At 28.1% G+C, this 20901-nt stretch overlaps 2 protein-coding genes and 1 long non-coding RNA gene across 9 annotated transcripts; 1 reads left to right on the forward strand and 2 right to left on the reverse strand.

Annotated features, from left to right (window-relative positions):
* Window positions 1–568: 568 nt before the first annotated feature.
* On the reverse strand, window positions 569–10952 carry LOC122719398. 4 transcript variants are annotated; one of them, XR_006347594.1, is made up of 8 exons: window positions 10572–10952; window positions 9903–10120; window positions 9185–9327; window positions 7700–8132; window positions 5964–6063; window positions 2292–2536; window positions 2025–2144; window positions 569–745 (listed from the first exon to the last, which is right to left on the reverse strand). It is a non-coding gene; the product is annotated as an uncharacterized LOC122719398 (long non-coding RNA). The 4 variants fall into 4 exon arrangements; XR_006347595.1 differs by having other exon boundaries at window positions 9185–9309; window positions 9899–10120; XR_006347592.1 differs by having other exon boundaries at window positions 9899–10120; window positions 10572–10951.
* A 1770-nt stretch (window positions 10953–12722) lies between these two features.
* Window positions 12723–16771, reverse strand: LOC122719472. Of its 4 annotated transcripts, none has more exons than XR_006347618.1 (3): window positions 16620–16771; window positions 15199–15370; window positions 12723–13775 (listed from the first exon to the last, which is right to left on the reverse strand). XR_006347618.1 is itself a non-coding variant. In XM_043945297.1 (3 exons), exons 1-3 carry the CDS (start codon window positions 15475–15477, stop codon window positions 13308–13310), a joined length of 330 nt encoding a protein of 109 aa, XP_043801232.1. In that variant the 5' UTR covers window positions 15478–15663; the 3' UTR covers window positions 12723–13307. The 4 variants fall into 4 exon arrangements, 1 of the variants encoding a protein (XP_043801232.1); XR_006347619.1 differs by having other exon boundaries at window positions 16632–16764; XM_043945297.1 differs by lacking the exon at window positions 16620–16771 and adding an exon at window positions 15445–15663 and having other exon boundaries at window positions 12723–13432.
* Window positions 16772–16971: 200 nt separating this feature from the next.
* On the forward strand, window positions 16972–20667 carry LOC122719471 (growth factor receptor-bound protein 2). The gene is made up of 7 exons (XM_043945296.1): window positions 16972–17092; window positions 17173–17783; window positions 18454–18551; window positions 18662–18781; window positions 18865–19030; window positions 19115–19288; window positions 19365–20667. Exons 2-6 carry the CDS (start codon window positions 17706–17708, stop codon window positions 19286–19288), a joined length of 636 nt encoding a protein of 211 aa, XP_043801231.1. The 5' UTR covers window positions 16972–17092; window positions 17173–17705; the 3' UTR covers window positions 19365–20667.
* Window positions 20668–20901: the final 234 nt, after the last annotated feature.

The raw sequence follows: 20901 nt of genomic DNA on the forward strand, positions 1-20901 counted from the left end.
GACAGATCGAGGAGAGAAAGGCCGGTTTTCTTCTGAAGCGCGTTTTAGCAAGCAGCAGAACCAGGCAGTCAGCCATAAGCCCCGCATCATGGCCGTCGACTCACCGTTATGTGCCGAGCATCGGTGAAGCCCTCGTGCCCCCTATACAAAAGAGAGAGGCCCGACCCCCTCTGTCCCTCGGGCGCTTGAAATTCAACCCCGGCACTGTCGGTTGGTGCAGGGTTGCCAGATCATATTGCGAACGCGACGTTGCAACGCGCCGTTATCGATGCTTACCGCACACCCGGACAATCACCTAACCTCAAATTCAGCTGTAGAACGAGTGTAGCTCACTTCTGTTATCAACAACGTCAAGCTTCAGAATACCCTTGTCTAAATTGAATAAGTGGTTTTCAAAAGCGCCGCAAACTATGTATTTTTGAATATATTTTCTTTTATTTGTTTGTTATTTCTTTTTTATTTAATTGAATATTCGTCATTTACTAATAGCTGCTCCTATTATTAAAATATTTTATATTATAGTGTGTGAAAGTATTAAAAAAAAATGAATAAAATAAAATGAAAATTATTTTATGATAGAATTATTGTATATTTAAAGCTATACCAAGATTCCATTGTGAATGCATTATTATAGAACATATGTTTCATAGATTCTACACCTTCTGTTGACACTTCCAAAGAGCGATCCGCTAATTATTTGTCGTCAGCAACAGGTCATACTCTCTTTTCTTGTCTATCCGGAAGTCTGTGCACATATAGAATAATAATATAGTGTCTTATAGAATAATAAATAACATCATGTATGTAGGGTATATTGCATATTATATTTTTATTTTTCATAGAAAATTTTTTTTTCCCAAATTTTATTATTTGATGAATAAATATATTAGTTTTATGTATAAATTATTGAAAAAATAATAATAATTTACGATTGTTAAATATTTATCAATAAAATATAATATAAATATAAAATGATATTTCCATGACATTTAAAAAGCCTAAAATTCCATGATATATTTAAGCCCATGTGAAATAGGAACAGAATTTTTATCCGACAATCATGACTGGCATGAAATTGTGACTAACAAAAGAGAACAATGGAAAAATGATCGGAAGGTGTAGTCATAACTGCATAGCACCGTGTTGCGGCTCAAAATACGCTTCGTATACGAACTGACTATTGCTTCGTTCGATACGAACACGTGTTCTCGATGCGGCTACTATACGATATTGTCGCAAAATGACATGTGGGCCACGGTGCGGCAGAATGTGCGCGGACGAAGCATAAGGTCTGACAGTCGAGGGACGGGCATGGAGCTCCGCTTTATCGTGAGCCAATCCGAGAGCTCTGACCTTGAGTAACTCTAGAGAGAGAGATATATTTAGCTGTGAGCAGTTCGAGGTGCTGCTAGCTAGCTCTCCCTTACACTCTAAAGTCTCTCTTTAGAGTAGATACTCGCAGCGGTGGATTATAACGAGGGAGTTTCGTCAAGGGAAACTCCAGACATAGAGTTGTCCTTCCATATCTTTTTGATAGATTAGAATTCAAAATTATTACAATTATGAAAAGAAAAAGATATTAAAAATAAAAAGTTTAAAAAATTGATTTTCTTTTGTATTTTATTCAAAGTTCACAAAATTTTTTAAAGTGATTGAAATAAATGATGTCAAATTGTTACTTAATATTAAATTTCTTATCTGTTAAAGAAAATCTTTAAAATGATATTTATCGTCTTTAATATTAAATAAAAAAAACACATTACAATTTTTTAATGAAAAATCTTTCTTCCTATGAACAAAACAGTTCAAAGTTCCTGTAAAAATTAAAATTCTTTCGAGATAATTTTTTCTATGAGTTGCGACATAGATTTCTATTTTTTAAATTTCTTTTTTTTTTTTGATTTCTTATATAAATATTTGTAAATGTTTGGTTTTTGTTAAGAATAATTAAGAATTTTCTTTTCAAAATAATTTTAAATATTTTCTACTCTCTGTAGGTTGTTATTACAGGATTATCTACTTACTAACAAGGATGTTGCGCGTGAGCAACTTTAAGAAGGGCGATGAAAGTAGGTCTCTGCAATAATTCACCATTTTTTCAAATTCCATTTTCTGTTATATCTTTGATTAATATATTGATTCATCTAAAATATAATTTGCAATTATTCTAATGATTTTGTCTATTTTATTTTATACATTTAAGTAATATTTCAAACTAAAATATGAAATTAAAAATTCTCTGAAACACATGTGGATTTTAAAATAGTTTTAAATAATATATTGATTATTACCGATGTTTTGTCGTTTTCAGGGACATTTGATTATTTTGGAATGTTGTATCGTGAACAGCTAGGTGATGATGATGAGTTTAAAACCAGTTCTCCTTGGATGCTTTGAGGGGCCAAGAGTTTCATGAGATATTCAGGATTACTCGCCCCCGTTTCCGTGAATCTTTGGAGCGTTATGAGACAATTAGACAATTCCAAATTATAGCTTACTTCCGACAACTATCTCCGTTGTTCATCTATGAACTTTCCTGCAATTTGGAAGCAATTACATGTAAAAAAAAGTTATAAACTGTATATGATATATTATTTGTTATAAGAAAGGCATAAAACATTATCATTATTATATAAATATTATAAAATATAATTTTTTTACTATTTATACTATATTATTATTATATACTGTAAAATAAAAGTTAAACTATTGAATGAATTGCTTCATAGTACAATTTGTTCAATAGTTCTGTAATACCATCTTGTGAATTACATCTATTTGACATCGAAACATAAATTGAATTGGGAAAATGAAGGACGGATGAACATTGTATTGACTTACAAATTCCATTATATTCTCATATAACATCAATTTCATTATACAATTTAAAATGAATATTGTTTGAAACCGACATAATAACTGTGATATCTCATTGCATTTATACCTGTTTACTCCGAACAAAATACATTTATCAGTTAGTGATAGCGCTATACTTTAGATAGCTTGATTTGCTATCTAAATCTTACAAATTTCTTTCAGAATTTTACTCTTAACAAATAATTTAAAAAACAGCCATTTTTAAAGAGACGTGTACTTACAAATAAAAATATGCATAATCCATCCTTTATTTTTTCCAATTCCTCGAATTAAATAATAAAAATGAGATACATAACAACGGGCAATCGTGGTATTTTCAAAAAATCACGTATGTACACACTTTCTGATTCCAATGCAGATATCGGCTCGTGACATTCGAAAATCCGGCACACAGAGCAACAAGTCCTTCGGTGCAAGATCGATCCATCCGATCGATCAAAGTGGCGCGTGGCAATGCCACTTCGAATTTCCACGAGATCTATTTACACGGAACACCAATAGTTCGATGCGCAACAGGCGAACCGAGATTTCACTCTCTTACAAGAGAGTGCGACACACACACACATATATATATATGTATATATATATGTATATATATATGTATATATACACACATATATAACGAGAGAAAGAGAAAGAGAGAAAGGGGGTAGGAGTCAGAGAGCGAGAGAACAGGTTGGAAAAAGAAGTGAGATGGAAGAAACGAGAGTGATAGGGGCGAGAAGAGAGTGAGATAGAATGCTCCAGGAATGCTAGAATGAGATGAGATACACAACACAGGAGAGACTGAGGAAGAGGGAGAATTACAAGAGAGCAAGAACAGGAGATCGACAAGAGAGAGGGATAAAGAGGATATGGGACCGAAGAGGAGGCAGAGTGAAAAAGATAGAGAGTGAGAAAGGCTACAAGTCTGTGCGGTATTCCTTTCAGTGTGATTGTCATTCATGCATTGTGAATCAGGGACTTTATTTTTAGAAGCGACTGAATGAAAGTGGAGTACCCCGTAGTAGTAGTATAATGTCAATGGTAGGAGGAAGAAGTGGTGAAGGAGGAGGAGGAGGAGGAGGAGGTGGTGGAAGAGGTGGAGGAGGAGGAACGACGAAGAGGAGGAGAATGAGGAAGAGAAGTACGCGATAGAGGGAAGGGGTGCAAGAGAAAGAAAGACAGCCCATCGACGAGAAAGAGGGCGAGGGAGGGAATGAGGAAGACGTTCCACCGATCTGCGAGTAAATCGTACTACGTCCTCACACGTGCTTGCTCTCCCTCCTCCGTCACCCTTTTCCCCCTTTTCGCCACTACCACAACGATCACCACCACCCTCAGTCAACGACACAAACTGCGGGACACGCGAACGCAGAAAACACACGCACGTGCCCACTCGGACGCGGATGTCGTTTACCTATACCCCTATGAATCGTGACGGAGAATCGGTAGAGATGGAGAGTGGCGAGATGGAAAGCATGTACAGTTGTTGGAAAGAATCCAGAAGAGATTATAAAATCAGCTGATTAATATTGATACATTTGCATCATGATTATTTAAAGAAGAATTTTCTAATCTCTATCAGATTTGTAAAGAATACAAAGCTCTGTTACTCTTTAATAGTATGATTTGTTTTGATAATAATAATAGTAATATTGTATAAGATCTTTGGATGATCTTTTATTAAGAAAGCAAATGAATTCCACATTGCAATATTCAATTATAATTGAAAATTTCACCTTTAATTTAATATTTTACTATAAGAATCCTATTTTTTTATAATATTTATCAATAAATTCCTCTAAAACTATAGAAATCATGCACTAAAACGTGAAATCTCTTAGTTTGCAATAGAGATAATTCAATGTATTCTATAGTATCTGGTTTTGACATATAGTATCATAACATCAAAAACGCTTAACACATAACAGGGTTAAATTTCCAGGCATCCATCCCATAGATCATAAAACAAAACAAAACCGTCCTTCCGTAATGTATCATTCATTGTAATATATCTCAATGAAAGCTTTCGAAAATTGGGTCTCGCAAGGAGATTCAGAAGATAAAGAGGCAGACAGACGAAATAACTGACGAGGTCACGGCTGACGAAAGTGAGACAAGGAAAGAGATGCCCGCACATACACACATACATGTATACAGCGACGGCGTGCGTAAGCAACGATCCAATAAATAGTAGGATCATTGACACCGTCCGCGTGGCTGGGCTTCAACCGACGCGTACTACGATGTTTACAGTTTAATTCGAGATACTCGAAATGTCACGTGCGCACGTTAGGCGTACTATTCACGATAAACGTGAGTCTTTCCGCCCGGAGGAGAGGGAACGAGAGCGGGTCTTGAGGGGATAGAAGGGGCAGATGATTTGACAAATTGCTCGTGAAATGAGTCACTGAGAACGCCTTGCGTTCATTCGTGTATTCTCTTTAGGATGTTTCTCTTCTCTCTCGTAGCTCAGTCGTGATACATACATGTATATATATATATAATATACTCAAGGTCCACCAACTACACACAACATTCCCGTTATCTGAATTGGATTATCAAACTGCGTGCAGCCTTGACCCAGGACAAACTCTTATCTCGTATGTATGTAAACAGAACGGCATGCATTCGATTTGCGTCACATATCCTGCACAGTGCCTCGAACCTGGCCTGTATTGCAATGCGTCTGCACGTGATGGGATTCGATGATGTTCTTCTGTTTCGATAATGTAACTTGTTTCTCCAAAGAATTTCTAGATGAACGAAATGTTCGTGGATTAACAAGAATATAAAATAAAAATTTAAAACAAATCCTCATTTTCTGAATTATATTTGATAAATTGAATTAAGATATATTTAATTGAATATAAGAATTGATAGTGAAATGAAAATCCTTGATTCTATAAAAAAAATTAAATAAAAATCAAGTAAATTTTTGTTAAATTTAATCTTTCTTAGGTAAAAAAAAAATAACAGTAATAAATGCAACCTGTTTCAAGCAACGTGAATGAACTAGGGTTAGTTATCGGTATGCATGTAGATAAGAGTTTTCATGAATGGACGCTTATTTTTTTTCCTTGCCGTAATGCCATCGTGCTTACGTGAATGGATGCGATGTTAATTGTCCATGCACTTTTACGAGATGAAACTCGGTTGATCCCAATATGAATAGGTGAATATTGAAGTGTGTGGTAAAAAAAACTAAAAAAAAAAAAGAAAAGAGTTTAAAAATATTAAGATTATATTAAACTAAAATGCAATTTAAAAATTTATAAAAAATTAAATTTAGCAATAATTTAAATATAATGATTTATAAAATTAGAAATTAAATAACTAAATAAATATTATTATTAGATAATCCAATTTAAAAATTGGAACAAAAAGATTCAAAAAATAAAAAATAAAATATTATAAAATATTTATAACATCATTTTTATGATTGTATAATAATTACTATAATCATTATAATTATCTTATCGTTTATCCTCTTCTTAAACATTCATGCAATCGTTATTTAATTTCATTCAAAATCTGAAAACATTGAATATTCATTTTCATTTATAATATAATAATTATATATGTATTTTTTTAGAAATTTTTCTAGAATAAAGCATTTGTGAAATCTGAGCGTAATATATATAATATAACAGTGATATTAAAATATAAATATTTGTTTCGTTTAAAATAATTTAATTTTTATGATAGTAAAAAAAAAATGATTTTAGATTCATGATGATTCATCTGGCAAATATATATTTTTTGTATTCAATGCATTCGAATATTCATTTGTTTATATAAATAAAATATAAAATTAGAAAGATTTTTAATCTTTAATATGCTTATTCATCAAAATTTTTATGTAATAATATTCCAATGCACCATTATTACTTACAATATTCCATATTAGTAAATATAAAAATTTTGAGATCAATGTAATGTATTTATTATTTATGTTTATCAAAATTGAAAAATTCAATTATAACTCGAATCGTTGATTTAATGATTAATGATACATAATGTAAAAATATACTACAATCTAAACGCAGTGTGGATGAATGTCTGAATCATTGGTTAGAACTCGTTAAGCAAGATTGCAAGATAGTCAAGAAGCGATGTTTGCCCAGAAGAGAGACTGAAATTGAGATGAGCATAAGATCAAGTTGCATATCTCGTATTCCGGATTCTGATTTCTCTACAAGCGAACAAGTAAGATTTCAAATAAAATCTCATTGACCACGAGGCGAAATGTTATCTTTTATATACTAGAATTACGCATTTGGGAGAAGTTAGACTGTAGCGATGATAAGATAACATGTTCTCGATTGGTTCGTTAATATGTTTCCAACACCTAAAATATTTAATAATATTTATTTTAATGATAGAAATAATTATTTATTTTTCTTAATAACAAATGATCAATTTTAAAAACAATTTATACTTATAAATATATTTTTGATTATCTATTTGAAAAAGTGATTGTTTGTATCAGCAATTTTATTATCATTGAATATAACAATGAATATAGATAATTTGAATTCATATATTTCAAAATATATTTATCTTTATTTAAATTACTTTTAATTTCAATATTAAAATATCTTTTTTCATCTGTACATAGTATTAATTCTTTGTTTTTAATGTTACATTATTCTAACATTTTAATATTTTATTTATTTTATTATTATTTATAATTATTTATTATCAAATTCTATATTATTTTTGATAATAATTCAATAATAGTGATCAGAATGAATACTTTAACTAACATTCTATTAATTACCAGCAATGATATAAATTATTAGGTAATTAATTACTAAATATGATTTTTTATCCCTACTTTGTACTTTCCTATTTTGTCCACACTTGAAACACGATCATTCCATTTCAATACCAATCTTAACAACGTATTAAAAGCTGGACATCAACTGCGTTATCCGCAGGCGCGTGGAGATGAATTGATTTTTAAAATCGGCTCGCTCGACATCTCGACGACTCGTCCGTGAAGATATTGCCTTCATGCTGATCACGAGTCACCAATAACATTCGTCAGCGATAAATCGACGTTGTGCAACCATATCGTTCCATGCATCATGAAAACAAATCGCTGACGTTTGACACTGAACTCTTTCGACGACATGTGTCGACGTATGTACTATTATCGTGTGTCCTGATGACAGATTCCTTTGTGACGAACGTCTTCGATTCGCATGTTGCCCGAATAGTCGAAATAAAATTAACCCCTTGAGGGATGCGGTATTCGGTGCAGCCGTCTGAAAAAATTCACCGTGGAAAGGGAGTTGAGCAAACAAAGTTAAGTGCAACAAAGGAAACATACGTGAAGATTCATGAGTATGGAAGTTCTATTAAAAATTTTAATTGCATAATAGTGTATTTTCTTTCAAGATTCATAGTTCTGTTCATAAAAATAGGAAGAAGCTAATATCATTTAAGATTTCTTATGTTGTATTTTCTATTTGATGCTAATTGATATTCAAGTTAATATTGAAAATTAAAATGTAATTGTAAGATATTTTCTAATAACATTTTCTTCTATTCGATATATACTTTTTGAACAATAAAAAATTCATGTTTTTATATAATTAAATAGCTTAGTTTCAAAAGAAAGTTTTAATTATATACATTTATGCAGGCAATTACAATTACAGTCTTTTAGATTTTTTACATAATACATAATTCTTACACGTCAGTTGACGTCATTTTACGCAATGATGGATATGAATCATTATCGACACATGCTATAGGTTATTTAAAATATCACTATTATGTTTCATTCACAAATTTCACAACAAATATATTTTTCCATTTTCAAGAAAGAAATTACATAAGTATATATTTTAAAGTAATTGAAAATTTATGGCAGAAACTACATATACTAATTATAGATAATTACATAGATAATTTTCTGTCACATTTTAAAAGCTTCATTTAACTTTCTAAATGCAATAACAAGAAAATAATAAAAATATATATTATATAATTAAATCCATGCAATAATATTAATATGTTTAAAATTATGTTTAAAATTAAAAGGAAATTAAATGCACTATTGATATATTGATCGTCAAATTTAAAAATAAAAAGAGTCAGAATCAAAATATAAAAATTTGGTGTTGTGAAGCAACATTAATGTAATGATAAAATTGAATGAAATATAAAAAAATTAACATAGTAATTGACGAATCGCTGAACGAATGAGTTCAGTCAAATCATTTCTTTTTACATTTTACGTACAAATTGTAAACTTTATCATATCCGATTAATCTATAGTTACAGATTTGACTTATACTGATTTGAATACTACCTTGGATATTGTCAATCTCGGTCGGTAATTACGAAAGTCAATTTTGCAGGTTCACTCTTCTCTTATCTACCCGACCTCTTCGAGTGGAAGTCAAGTATATTATCTCTCATTATTGTTGAGTTTTGCTGCAGCATTGAAGACAACTAAAGGATTACATTTTGCATGATAATATAAAACAAAATGTATTTAAAAAAATAAATATTTGTAGCAATTGTAATCATATATAACAAACATTTAAAGAACAAACATTTAAAGAATATAAAAATATCAAGATATACGAAAATATATTCCATTTATAACATACATACAATACAAAATATTATGTATATGTATATATATATATATATATATATATATATACTAAATAGTAGTAATTATTAAAAAAAGATTTAGTGTGGAATATTTAATTTCTATATTATATCGAAACTTTACAATAACAAAAATTCTACATCAATGCGCATGCGCATTAAAACGAAACTAATTTTTTAAATATTTATTAATATATAAGATTTTATATTTAATTTTCTTTTTTAATCGATTTTTCTTTATAATCTATCGTTATTTCTATAAAATTATTTCTGAAATATATAAAAATATTAAGTAAATAAGTCTGATAACTTTTTGTGATCGTAAATGTTTCACCATATTACTGTTCCTTCGTAGACTATCATAGTTCTGTGCCAACGCAGCACACGTAAGTAAGTACGTACTTACGTACATACGTATCAGTGGATATACTGAGATCAGACTATGGATTATAATCTCGCTCTCTCTACAAGGATGCCATGCTCCGCGGTTTGCGCTAATGAACCAGCAAGCCTTTATGATGGTTTTATTCTCTTACGTCACCAGATTCATCGGTATGGCCTCGGTTCGCACGTAACGCCGGACCTCTGGCGGCTTATTCTGGAAGCAGGCCAGCTAGGACGCGCCAAGCTAACGAGTTTTTTTCCGGTGATAAAGGCTGACGTAAAAGTTACCCGGAAAATGGTAGGAAAATCATCGCGTTCTATAGCAAAAGCTCTCTTTAAACATTTAAAACCTCTACACTTTGAACTTTACCGCTTGCTTTTTTGAACGCTTTTCCTAGGAATATGCTATGCAATATATAACCAAACTCTGAGAGGAATAATATTTTTCCTTAAATTCTTTTAAAAATATATAATTCTATTGTACATTAAAAAATATAAAAAAAACTAATTAATAAGAAATGGTGAAAATGATTATTTATATAATATGTTTGAACTAATTTAAGGAATTGATCAATTTTTTTTTAGATTCAAAATTATTAAATTTTCTTCAATCAATCTTATTATAATAAATAATAAAATATCTTATTATAATAAATAATAAAATAATAAATATGATTTTAGCAATATTATCTTACCTGTTCAGCGAGAATTGCATAAAGTTCTTTAGGGTTTCCCGTATCCTTTTTGCACCTGCCGGATCCATTCTGGCTCCGCAGGTGCTTAGGAAAGTGCAGGACGTGATCACTCACACTCTTATGTTCGCAAATGCTGTTCCTTCTCTACACTTAAATATTATCTTCTTATTACTTATATGTCTATATGAAGCACACCTGTCGCTTTTACTTCTATTATTTTTATAAAAAAACAAAGTTTTATGGAAAATCTTATAGTTTTTCTAAATTTATATATTTTTAAAATTTTTTAATTGACATATTTTTATAGAATATTATCAAATCACAGAACGATTGGAATAAAAAAACTCTTGAATTTTTTTTTAGTTTCTCGAAGATAACCTAACTCTTCTTTCACGAAAATGAAATGGAATTATACTTCAAAGCTTTTAAGTTAGCATTCAATTTAAAATTTTTTTATATATTATTAACAGAATTTAGTTTAGTTTTCTATAAGCATAAAGTAAAAGATAACCTAATTTAGATTTAAAACTACTTTTTTTTTAATGAATCGAATATATCAATACGATTGGAACTTCACTTTAAACGTAACTATTTTAAAATTTTGTTGAAATATATAATAATTTTTTATATAACTTTTTATAATCACATTGAAAAATCGTATTTATTCTCTTGTAAAATTAGATATACTCTACAATATAAATGTATCAGTTTGTTAAATACATTTTTGACAGTGAAAAGACAGCGTTCAAATTGAAGGTAGAAATCATCGATGCGTAACTAACTATCCGAACTTCCCTCCAATAACAAAAACACCTGTTACTCTGTTACAGAGCCCGCAAACACGAGATATTCTATTCATTTTCATATGGGATCTAAGTTATTCATCGTCTACTGTAATATACAGTTTTCTACATTACCGGAAATATTAACTTGCAAAGATGGCAGCACTTACCAAAAGTCGAATTTCTATAATAAATGATCGATAATTAAACTTCTATTTTTTAATTGATATAAATTTTATTATTTTATGTTATTAAATTTTATTTTCAAATTAAAATTGTTAAAATAAATTATTAAATTAATATTTTTATATATTTCTATATAAAATTTTAATAGATTATTAAAAAAATAGAACATATAAATATATATATTTATTATTATTGTTGTTATATGTTACATATTTTATATAACATGATAAAATTATGTCTTATTTAGTATAAAAATATAAAAGAATTGAAAAAATATAAAATATATTTTTTATCAGATTTTAAATTTTTTGTTGACCTTTAATATTTTTTGTTATTTGATTGAACAATCAATTTTCTAATTTTAAATAGTGTAATTATAAATATAAATAATTGATGACTTGATATTTAAAATGATGAATATTGATAATTACGAAATGATAACAATATTTACCAATAGAACGTTCGATGGACAATGTAACATGTAGTGTGTGTCAGATGATGGTGCGTCAGAGGATGACGTCAGCTATGATCTTGACGCGGATTTACAGTATCATTTTCATCGATTGGATTTGAACTTTTCTTTTTTTTTTTTCTTTTTTTTTCTTGCTCTTTCTATCTTTGACGTATACTCAATACTTTCATACTTTCATTTTACATGTAATAAATATTGATTGATTCATTGGAATACATTTAAAAAGATATTTTTTCAATCTATTAAAGTGCACGTCTATTTTTAATTTCAATTTTATTTTTAGTTGAAATTCAATGTTCCATTAGTTTAAATTTAATGTTTTTTTATACTGATGCTTATAAAATAATTGTTATAAAATAAAGATTATATTATTCTAGTTTAGTTTTAATTAATAAATATAAATAATAAAATACAATAAATATTAGAAAAAAAATACAAATTATACTTAACGATTTTATTGTCATTTTCAATTTTTTTTTTAAAAGAATAGCTAAAAGAACAGGACCTTCAATATCAAAAACACGACGAACATACAAATGCCTTATTATGCCTGGTTAGCGCTCGCAGTTAAACTATTGAATATGTGACTGGATTCCATTCCACAATTTCGTAAACTTTTTAAAAAATTTAATAATTGAAATTTTTATAATATTCTTTTATTTATAGTATCTCATTATAAAATATTCAATATTATAAAATATAAATAAAATATTTAAATTATTTAAATGCACTTTAATTTTGTTAATATAAAATGCATTTTTGAAAATTTTTCATCGTGTACAATAATATAAAGTAAAAAACACATATATTATATGCCCTCTTATTCTCATAGCTAGTAATCGATCAAAAATGGTAAATCATTGACATGCACTCAAACATCTTGTAGAAAATTCAGTAGACACCTTATTCTGATATTTTCATTGTGAAAATGTTTTTTCATCAACGTCGCTGATCAGAAAGCACGTTCACCTCGTGGACGAGGATGCAAAATGAACCAATGTAAATTTAGAACCGCCTTCTTTCTTCGTTTCGTAATAGGTTAAAAGATGAAACGTTTCACCGTGAATAAACTACTAACGTTTTTTTCCATTTTGTCTTATTATATAAAAACATAGAAAATCCACAAAATTTAGCAAATTTTTTTAACGCGATCATCTATAAAATAAAAGGAAACTTATCAATTTTTTAAATTTTTCTCAAAAAATTCAATAAAGACAAGTTTGATCTCAAGATCAAGGCAATCATAGTATTGCTCTAATATAAAAAAATCCGAATTGCTTGACGAGTCGGTTGAAATCACACGACTGGACCTCGGAGACCTGGACGTCGAGGCTGAAAACCTTGGAGCTCAGGGCCATTGTCGGGTGGGGCCTTTACCTCTCTTCCCTTTCCCTTTGATAAGTACGGGAGCCTTTCATCTCCTGGAACATGCCGGAGAGAAGAACTTCTGTGTGCACGAGAGCCTATGTCTTCAACATTGTTAAAGGGGGATACGAACACCAGGAAGATGAGCTATGGTAGCGTCGTCTTCAGACAAGAATCGAAATTGCATTTTCACTAAGGCTCGTCCTCAAATATGAACAAATCTTTCTTACTCTTCATTTTTTCTACTTATTTTTTATTTCTTTTTACGTTTCTTATTTCATTTCATTTCTCTACTCGTCTTTTTTACCATGCTTGTCTTTAATCTTGTTTTCGAAGAGTCCTTTTCTTCTTCTAATCCTTTCGTTCTCTTGTTTGCGGCTTGTATTCTTCAAGAAACAGCTAGGATCATGCGAATGATTTTGAATTCAAGGTTAATTCGACAATTTAAAGAACTATTCTTTCTATGAGAATGAAATATTAAAAATCATCCATCTTAGATAAATTCGTAAATATAATTAAAATATTTATTATTGATTTTTCTTAATTTATTAATTAATATGATCTTTAATATAGATGAAATTTATTTAACTGCACAATATCACAATTAATTGATTTAATTGTTTTTTAATAACCTCGCTTATTTAATATATCAATCTTTATTAGATAATATAATGATTATAATGAAAATGGCAAATTAAAGATTATTTATTAAAGTTAATAAAATAATTTTTTAAAATCACGGAAAATCTTAATAAAAGTTTGAATATTATTTAAATTCCATTAATCGGATTTTAACATATACAATTTATACTTTTCACATTAGAAACTTTTCCTATAATTTTTTATTATAAAAGATTATTTTAAATTCACATCATATGTGTAATTTGTAATCTGCTTAAAAAGATTAATTAAAAATTTGATAATTTAATCATCTAAAAGCTTATTGTATAATCAATTTCATATAAATTATAAATTAAATTTCAAATATAATAAATTATTAGAATAATAATAAAATACTTAATTTTAGAATTATAATAAAATTGATCTTCTCAATTTTCCTTATACATGTTATTTGATGTATAATTTTTTAACGTTCCTTACTTTCTTTTACAAAAGAACTTATTATTATAAAGAAACAAGCAAAACGAAATCACGTTCGTTATTGGAAATAAAGGCTAGGACTAGCTTGATTAAATGGCGTGCGAATGTCTTGGAAACTTTCATTGAATGTGGGCGGAAGCATGCATTTGTGATGCCCGTAAATCTTGAACAGGAAGCGAACGCGCGCGTATTCATGAATTTGCCACTGCCTTTCCATAAAAATTCTGATCACGCTGCTACAGCCCAAAATTTAATTGAATAAATATAATCTTATATTATTTGTTTTTATCCTTCAAACATAAAATTTTCCTTTGCACCAGCAATTTTTGTTTTAATTCCGATTAAACATTAATTTGTTTTAAATTACAAAACAGTTTTCAGAGAACAATATAAGACAATAACTTTTCATTCTTTTTATTCTATTAGGTTATACATAAAATAATTCTTTAAAATTAATTTTGATCAATAAATTTTAATATTGAAAATATATTTCATTTTTTTATTGCACTAAAAAAAAAAAAATTAACTTTTAATATTTATATTCTATGTTATAATCTATTTTTCAATTATTTTTTAAATTATTAATATCAATATCAATATAGATAAATTATTGACCTATCATTATTAACTATTGGCAATTTTTTTTATCTTTTTAATGAAAGATGTCTTTTTAATGATCAATGAGGCATATTATCTAGAACAAAATTAATGGAAATATTACCATCAAGATCCCTCGACGTGTAAATTGCACTTGGTAGCTTTAATTGGAAGACCGTTTGCAAGATGGTACAATCCGGCCTCGCTTTCATCGTTGCAGTCGCACAAAGGTAATTCAATTTCCGCGCTAACGCGCACAACCATGTATATCGTTGCGCATGAGTGTGATTACTTTCCTAAAAACATCAGTCCTTACAAACAACTAAGCAATAACCTAAATAAACAAATATATTCGCATGACGAGTCTTACATAAGAGTTTGGTATACAGTAACGAGTCGACATTATTCGCGTGACAAACTGTTCTTGACAAGAATTTACAGAAAATTTACAGGAAATTTTGATCTGATTATATGTATTTGCTATGATCGTTTTGAGAAAAAAATATATATATATATTTTTATCGCTTTATAAATTGCAATCGAAAATTGAATTGAATTTATTTTATTGAATTTTTTATTGAATTTTTTATATAATATAAATTTTGAAAATGATTTTGTTCATAATTTTTAAGATGAAATTTTGCTTTTTTCTAAATGATTCTTTTCAAATTTTTATTGAAAAAGAAATAAATAATAAAATCTTCATAACACTTTTTTAATATCATTAATAAAGTAAGCTTTATTAAACCACTTAATGATATCTATATATAACGAAGAATTATTGATTAGTATAGTTAAACAAATTTTTCTTTGCATTAATCACTTCTACTATAATAAACAATCAAACTGAATCAAATATCTTCATGATTATATTTTTTATTTTTTTTATATGTTTTCAAAACAAATTTGCCCTCAGCAGAGATAATAATAATTGGATGCATTGATCCGTTGCTTAGTTGAATGTATATAGATAAAGTGAAAACGTAATGAGATATATTTTATATATTATATATAAATCGAATAAGTAATTTTCAGTGAATAGTAATTTTATGTGAATTTTGTCAAAATATACAATTATTTCCTATATAATATAATCTGATTTTTAGGTTATGATTTTTAGATTTTTTAATGTTGTATTGTTTGTAACAATAAGAAAATTTGTAATACTGATCTGCTTTTACTGTTGTTTATAATTAATTTATGTGTTCAACAATAATGATTATAATGCAAAATATTTATTCATTATATAATCAATATTCTATTTTTAACTATTTCTAATAAAAATTTTTATGCAAAAATTAAACTATATTAACAAATGAATTATATTCATAAAATTTCTATATAGTAAACTATTTGAATAATATAAAATCAATTCTTATTTTTTTGCTTACAAAATTTACATTGCTTACATTAATGATAATAGTTATAATAATCAAATGCGAAAAATACTTTTATTTGGTAATTATTAGATGTTTGATATCCATTATTCAATCGCAATTTACTCTACAGAACAGGAAATGACAGAAAATGGAAAATGCGCAGTACCTTATTATTCACCTTGATTTCTGATTCTTCTATAATATTTGTGAAAATTTATACTATTTGTAAGAAATCTCTTATATTAAAAAAGAATATCTTTCAATATTTAATCGTTAAGAAATATGTCAAATTTATCTCCATTTCAATTTTAATTATTTATTTTTATTTAAATCGTAAGATAAAAATATACACATACATAACATTTAATTTAATTTTAAATAAAAATTAAAAGAATAAAAATATATTCATCAAAAAATTGAAATGGTACATAAATGCAAATATCTTTGCAAGTCACAACATGGATATGTATTCTGACGATCTCATAAAATATAAAATGGTGGTGGAGCAGTCGACGCAGCATTCTTAAAACACGCATGCGCGCGCCTGCGCCACAGAAAAGTAGTACGCTGGACTTTTCATTTCACGGAATCGTGCACGTCTTTTCATGGCATACAAAATTTTGCAACGAATGTGAACAGGTCGTTTAACTTGAATTTTAAATTCGTAATTATTCACTTGATATCTAGATAAATTGGACATATTTATATTTTGTGAACAGAATTCATACGTCGAGGTGCGCAGTGATCAGTGCGCATTGTCAGCCTGAAACACAGTGAGCAGATCAGTGGGAGAGTCGAGTGTAATGTCTGATAAGACAAGCGATGGACAACCGTGAGAGTGCATGATCGTATTTTCAATTTTGACAGTTCAACGGAGAAGTGACTGAAAAGATATTAAGTATTCATGAAAAGCATTATAGTCACACTTAATATGTATGATTTAATGTGCCATTAATCAAGATAGTCTAACGAAAGACTAATTCAGAAAATCGCACGAACAGAAAAAAAGCACGAGTGATCAGTGTGTGTGCGCGTTGTTGAGCACTACGTGTCTTTTGTTGGAATAGACATACTATATAACAAACAAGTTTGTCTTTATTAAAAGAAATAAAATAAAATAATTTGATATCTGTCTTAAGTTTTTCCATTAACAAACAAAGGCTGATTCTGGTGTTGCCTTTGAAGACTAGATATAACACTGCCTCTCTTTTTCCCTCTCTTTCGTTCTTGTTCTTGAGGACGAGGAAGAAGAATGGAGGCGATAGCAAAGCACGATTTTACAGCGACGGCCGAAGATGAGCTTAGTTTTCGAAGAAGCCAAATCTTAAAGGTTTGTATATTATATAAAATAATGTGAAAATTATCTCTAAATCATAAAAATACTAATATTTATTCACTGATACTTTTATCAAAGAGAACTTACCGATCCCGAACTTTCTGAACTGCTTTCGTTACAATCGTAAATCTATATAATATGTCTTGAGGATATTTGCGATAATATACAAATTTTATAAATTAATTATCATTATCTTCTTATTTTGTTAATAATTAAAAAAAAATTATATTAATATTATTAATTAATTAACAAATATATTCATACATTTAATATTCATTTATTCCTATACATTTGTTTCGAAATACATAACACAAAATTTAATATTTTTATGATGATAAATTTTCTTGCTTTTTCTTCCGTTATCTGATGATTCATAATATAAATTGTTATTTGAAAGATATTTATAAATAATTTATTCATTACTTAGTTTTTATAAAAATAAATAAAAACAAATATAATTTATGCATATAGTTTTATTATTAATATATCAAAAAATATTTGATTTTCCTGAGTATATTTTTTTATAACAAAAATTTAAATAACTTTGAGAAAGAAATTAAAGATTATAATAATTAAAATAGAAATTAAAAATTAAAATTTATTTTCTGTGTATATAAAAATTTTTATTAATAAATAATTAAGTATATAATTTTTTTTTTTATAGATTCTGAATATGGAGGATGATATGAATTGGTACAGAGCTGAATTAGATTCCAGAGAAGGACTCATTCCAAGTAATTATATAGAGATGAAAAATCATGAGTGGGTATTTTTATAAATTTTTTTTATTAAACATTCATGTAAATATTATTATAAACATTATTGTATATATGTAGAACAATCTAAATGTATTTTATATTTGTTTTATTTAGTTGGTATTATGGAAGGATAACCAGAGCAGATGCAGAAAGACTATTAATGAACAAACATGAAGGCGCCTTTCTTATTAGAATCAGTGAAAGTTCTCCTGGTGATTTCTCTTTATCTGTGAAGTTAGTATAAAAAATTTTTAAAACTTTATTGATATAAGTATTATATTGAATTATTTGAATAAATTCTTAATGATTTTTTATAGATGTTCAGATGGTGTACAACATTTCAAAGTATTAAGAGATGCTCAAGGTAAATTTTTCCTCTGGGTGGTCAAATTTAACAGTCTTAATGAATTAGTAGAATATCACCGTACGGCATCTGTATCTCGTTCACAAGATGTTAAACTGAGAGATATGGTACCAGAAGAAGTAATTATCTTTTATATAATAAACAAAGCATGAAATAAAAAAAAAATTATTGATTTTACAATGTGAGATTATATATTGTTTCAGTGTCTAGTGCAAGCATTATATGATTTCCAACCTCAAGAACCTGGTGAACTTGAATTCAAACGAGGTGATGTAATTACTGTTACTGATCGCACAGATCAACATTGGTGGCATGGAGAAATTGGTAATAGACGAGGCCTGTTTCCTTCTACATATGTTACTCCATATCACTCCTAGGTAAATATTATTAGTTATTATTAGTTTTAATATATTATTTTTTTATAATTTTTATAAAAAAAATATTTTATTCTAGGCCTCATGTTGTGCACACAGAGGCCAAAGGCATCGGCCACATTATCCCACCACTATCACGTACAGGATCAGACTTACTGCAGAATTAATCAACAACATTTTACAAACTCCACCTATTGAATGGGCTACCAGGATGTATTGGTGGTCTAGACGTAGAGTTGTTTAAATGAAATCAATATTATCGCCAATATTTTTTATTGGTCTCATTGAAAAAAATTCTTCATATTTAGTAATTTATATAAACAAATGTAGAGTTCCTGATATAGTATATAACAGGGTAGCTTTTTTGTTATTGGATTTATTAGAGGAATTTTTCATTGGGACTAATACTGCTTTTCAACATGTTTGATAGATGTGGGTATTGTATAATAGGCACCACATTAAATTATCTTAAATTTAATTTTCATGAATACTCAAGTAGAAAATAGATCTGAGAGATAAATTTACAATATTTAAATATAATAAATGAAATTTTAATGGTGTTTTCTATATCTTGGTAGTCCATTGATGGAGTAATATGTAAAACTTATAATATTACCTATATACGTCAGTAAAGAAAAATATTGATCGTATTAAGAAGAAAGTTGCATATTATTTCAAAACAGGTTTATAAACGGGCTGGCATAAACGTTGTATTTTTTAATACGAATTTGTTGTTTGAAGTACGGGGACCTTGGTGATAAAAAGCCTAGTAAGCTATCCATATGCGAGATACAAAAGAACTTTATATAGATATATAGCATTATAACGCGTCGCCTTTTGGCATAAAATGCACACCACATTCTGCCTCTATGTTGTGAATATTTTTACAAATATTTGTGGAAGAAAATATTCTTCCGGCGGTTAAGATACGTCTGATATTATTACATCAGATATACTTGCTGTGTATCATATACATATAGACTTGTACTATTCAGACTGTATGTGGAATAATTATTCTGGCATCTCCTGAGGTAAATCTTTTTATCAAGTATTAGCAAAGAAATAACAGCAGTTTAAATAAGCTGTTTTGCTTTTTGATTTTTCCAATTATATGCAAATAATTGGAAATTTTATTTTTATCATTGCTCTTTATGAAACAATTTTTTGAAAAATTGTTTTTTCTTCTAAAGATTTTATAATGAAAAAAAATGAACAAAACAAGTTTTATACACAAACGTCATACATACTTATTCATTTCTAATCGACTGATTCATTATTTGTAATGTAAGAAATATTAGTAACTGAAAAAATTATAGAATGAAAATAAATATATAAATTTTTGGAAAAATCATTTGAACTCACATTCTTTAATGTTTTTATAATAAGAAATTTATATTTCGTAATTTTTCTGATAAAAAGCAATATCTATGTATGTATATATATATATATATATATATATATATATATGATTAACAATAACTATACTATGAAAATAGACCACTTTTGAATGAATAGTATGTATAATGTTTTTGTTTTAAAACTTATTGATGTTAATGTGCGGAAATTCATGTATATTTTTTAAATACTTCTTTTTATCTAATTATTTCGATATTCTT

Source organism: Apis laboriosa, unplaced genomic scaffold, assembly GCF_014066325.1.
Source record: "Apis laboriosa isolate Shangri-la unplaced genomic scaffold, ASM1406632v1 scaffold78_cov150, whole genome shotgun sequence".
Lineage (NCBI taxonomy): Eukaryota > Metazoa > Arthropoda > Insecta > Hymenoptera > Apidae > Apis > Apis laboriosa.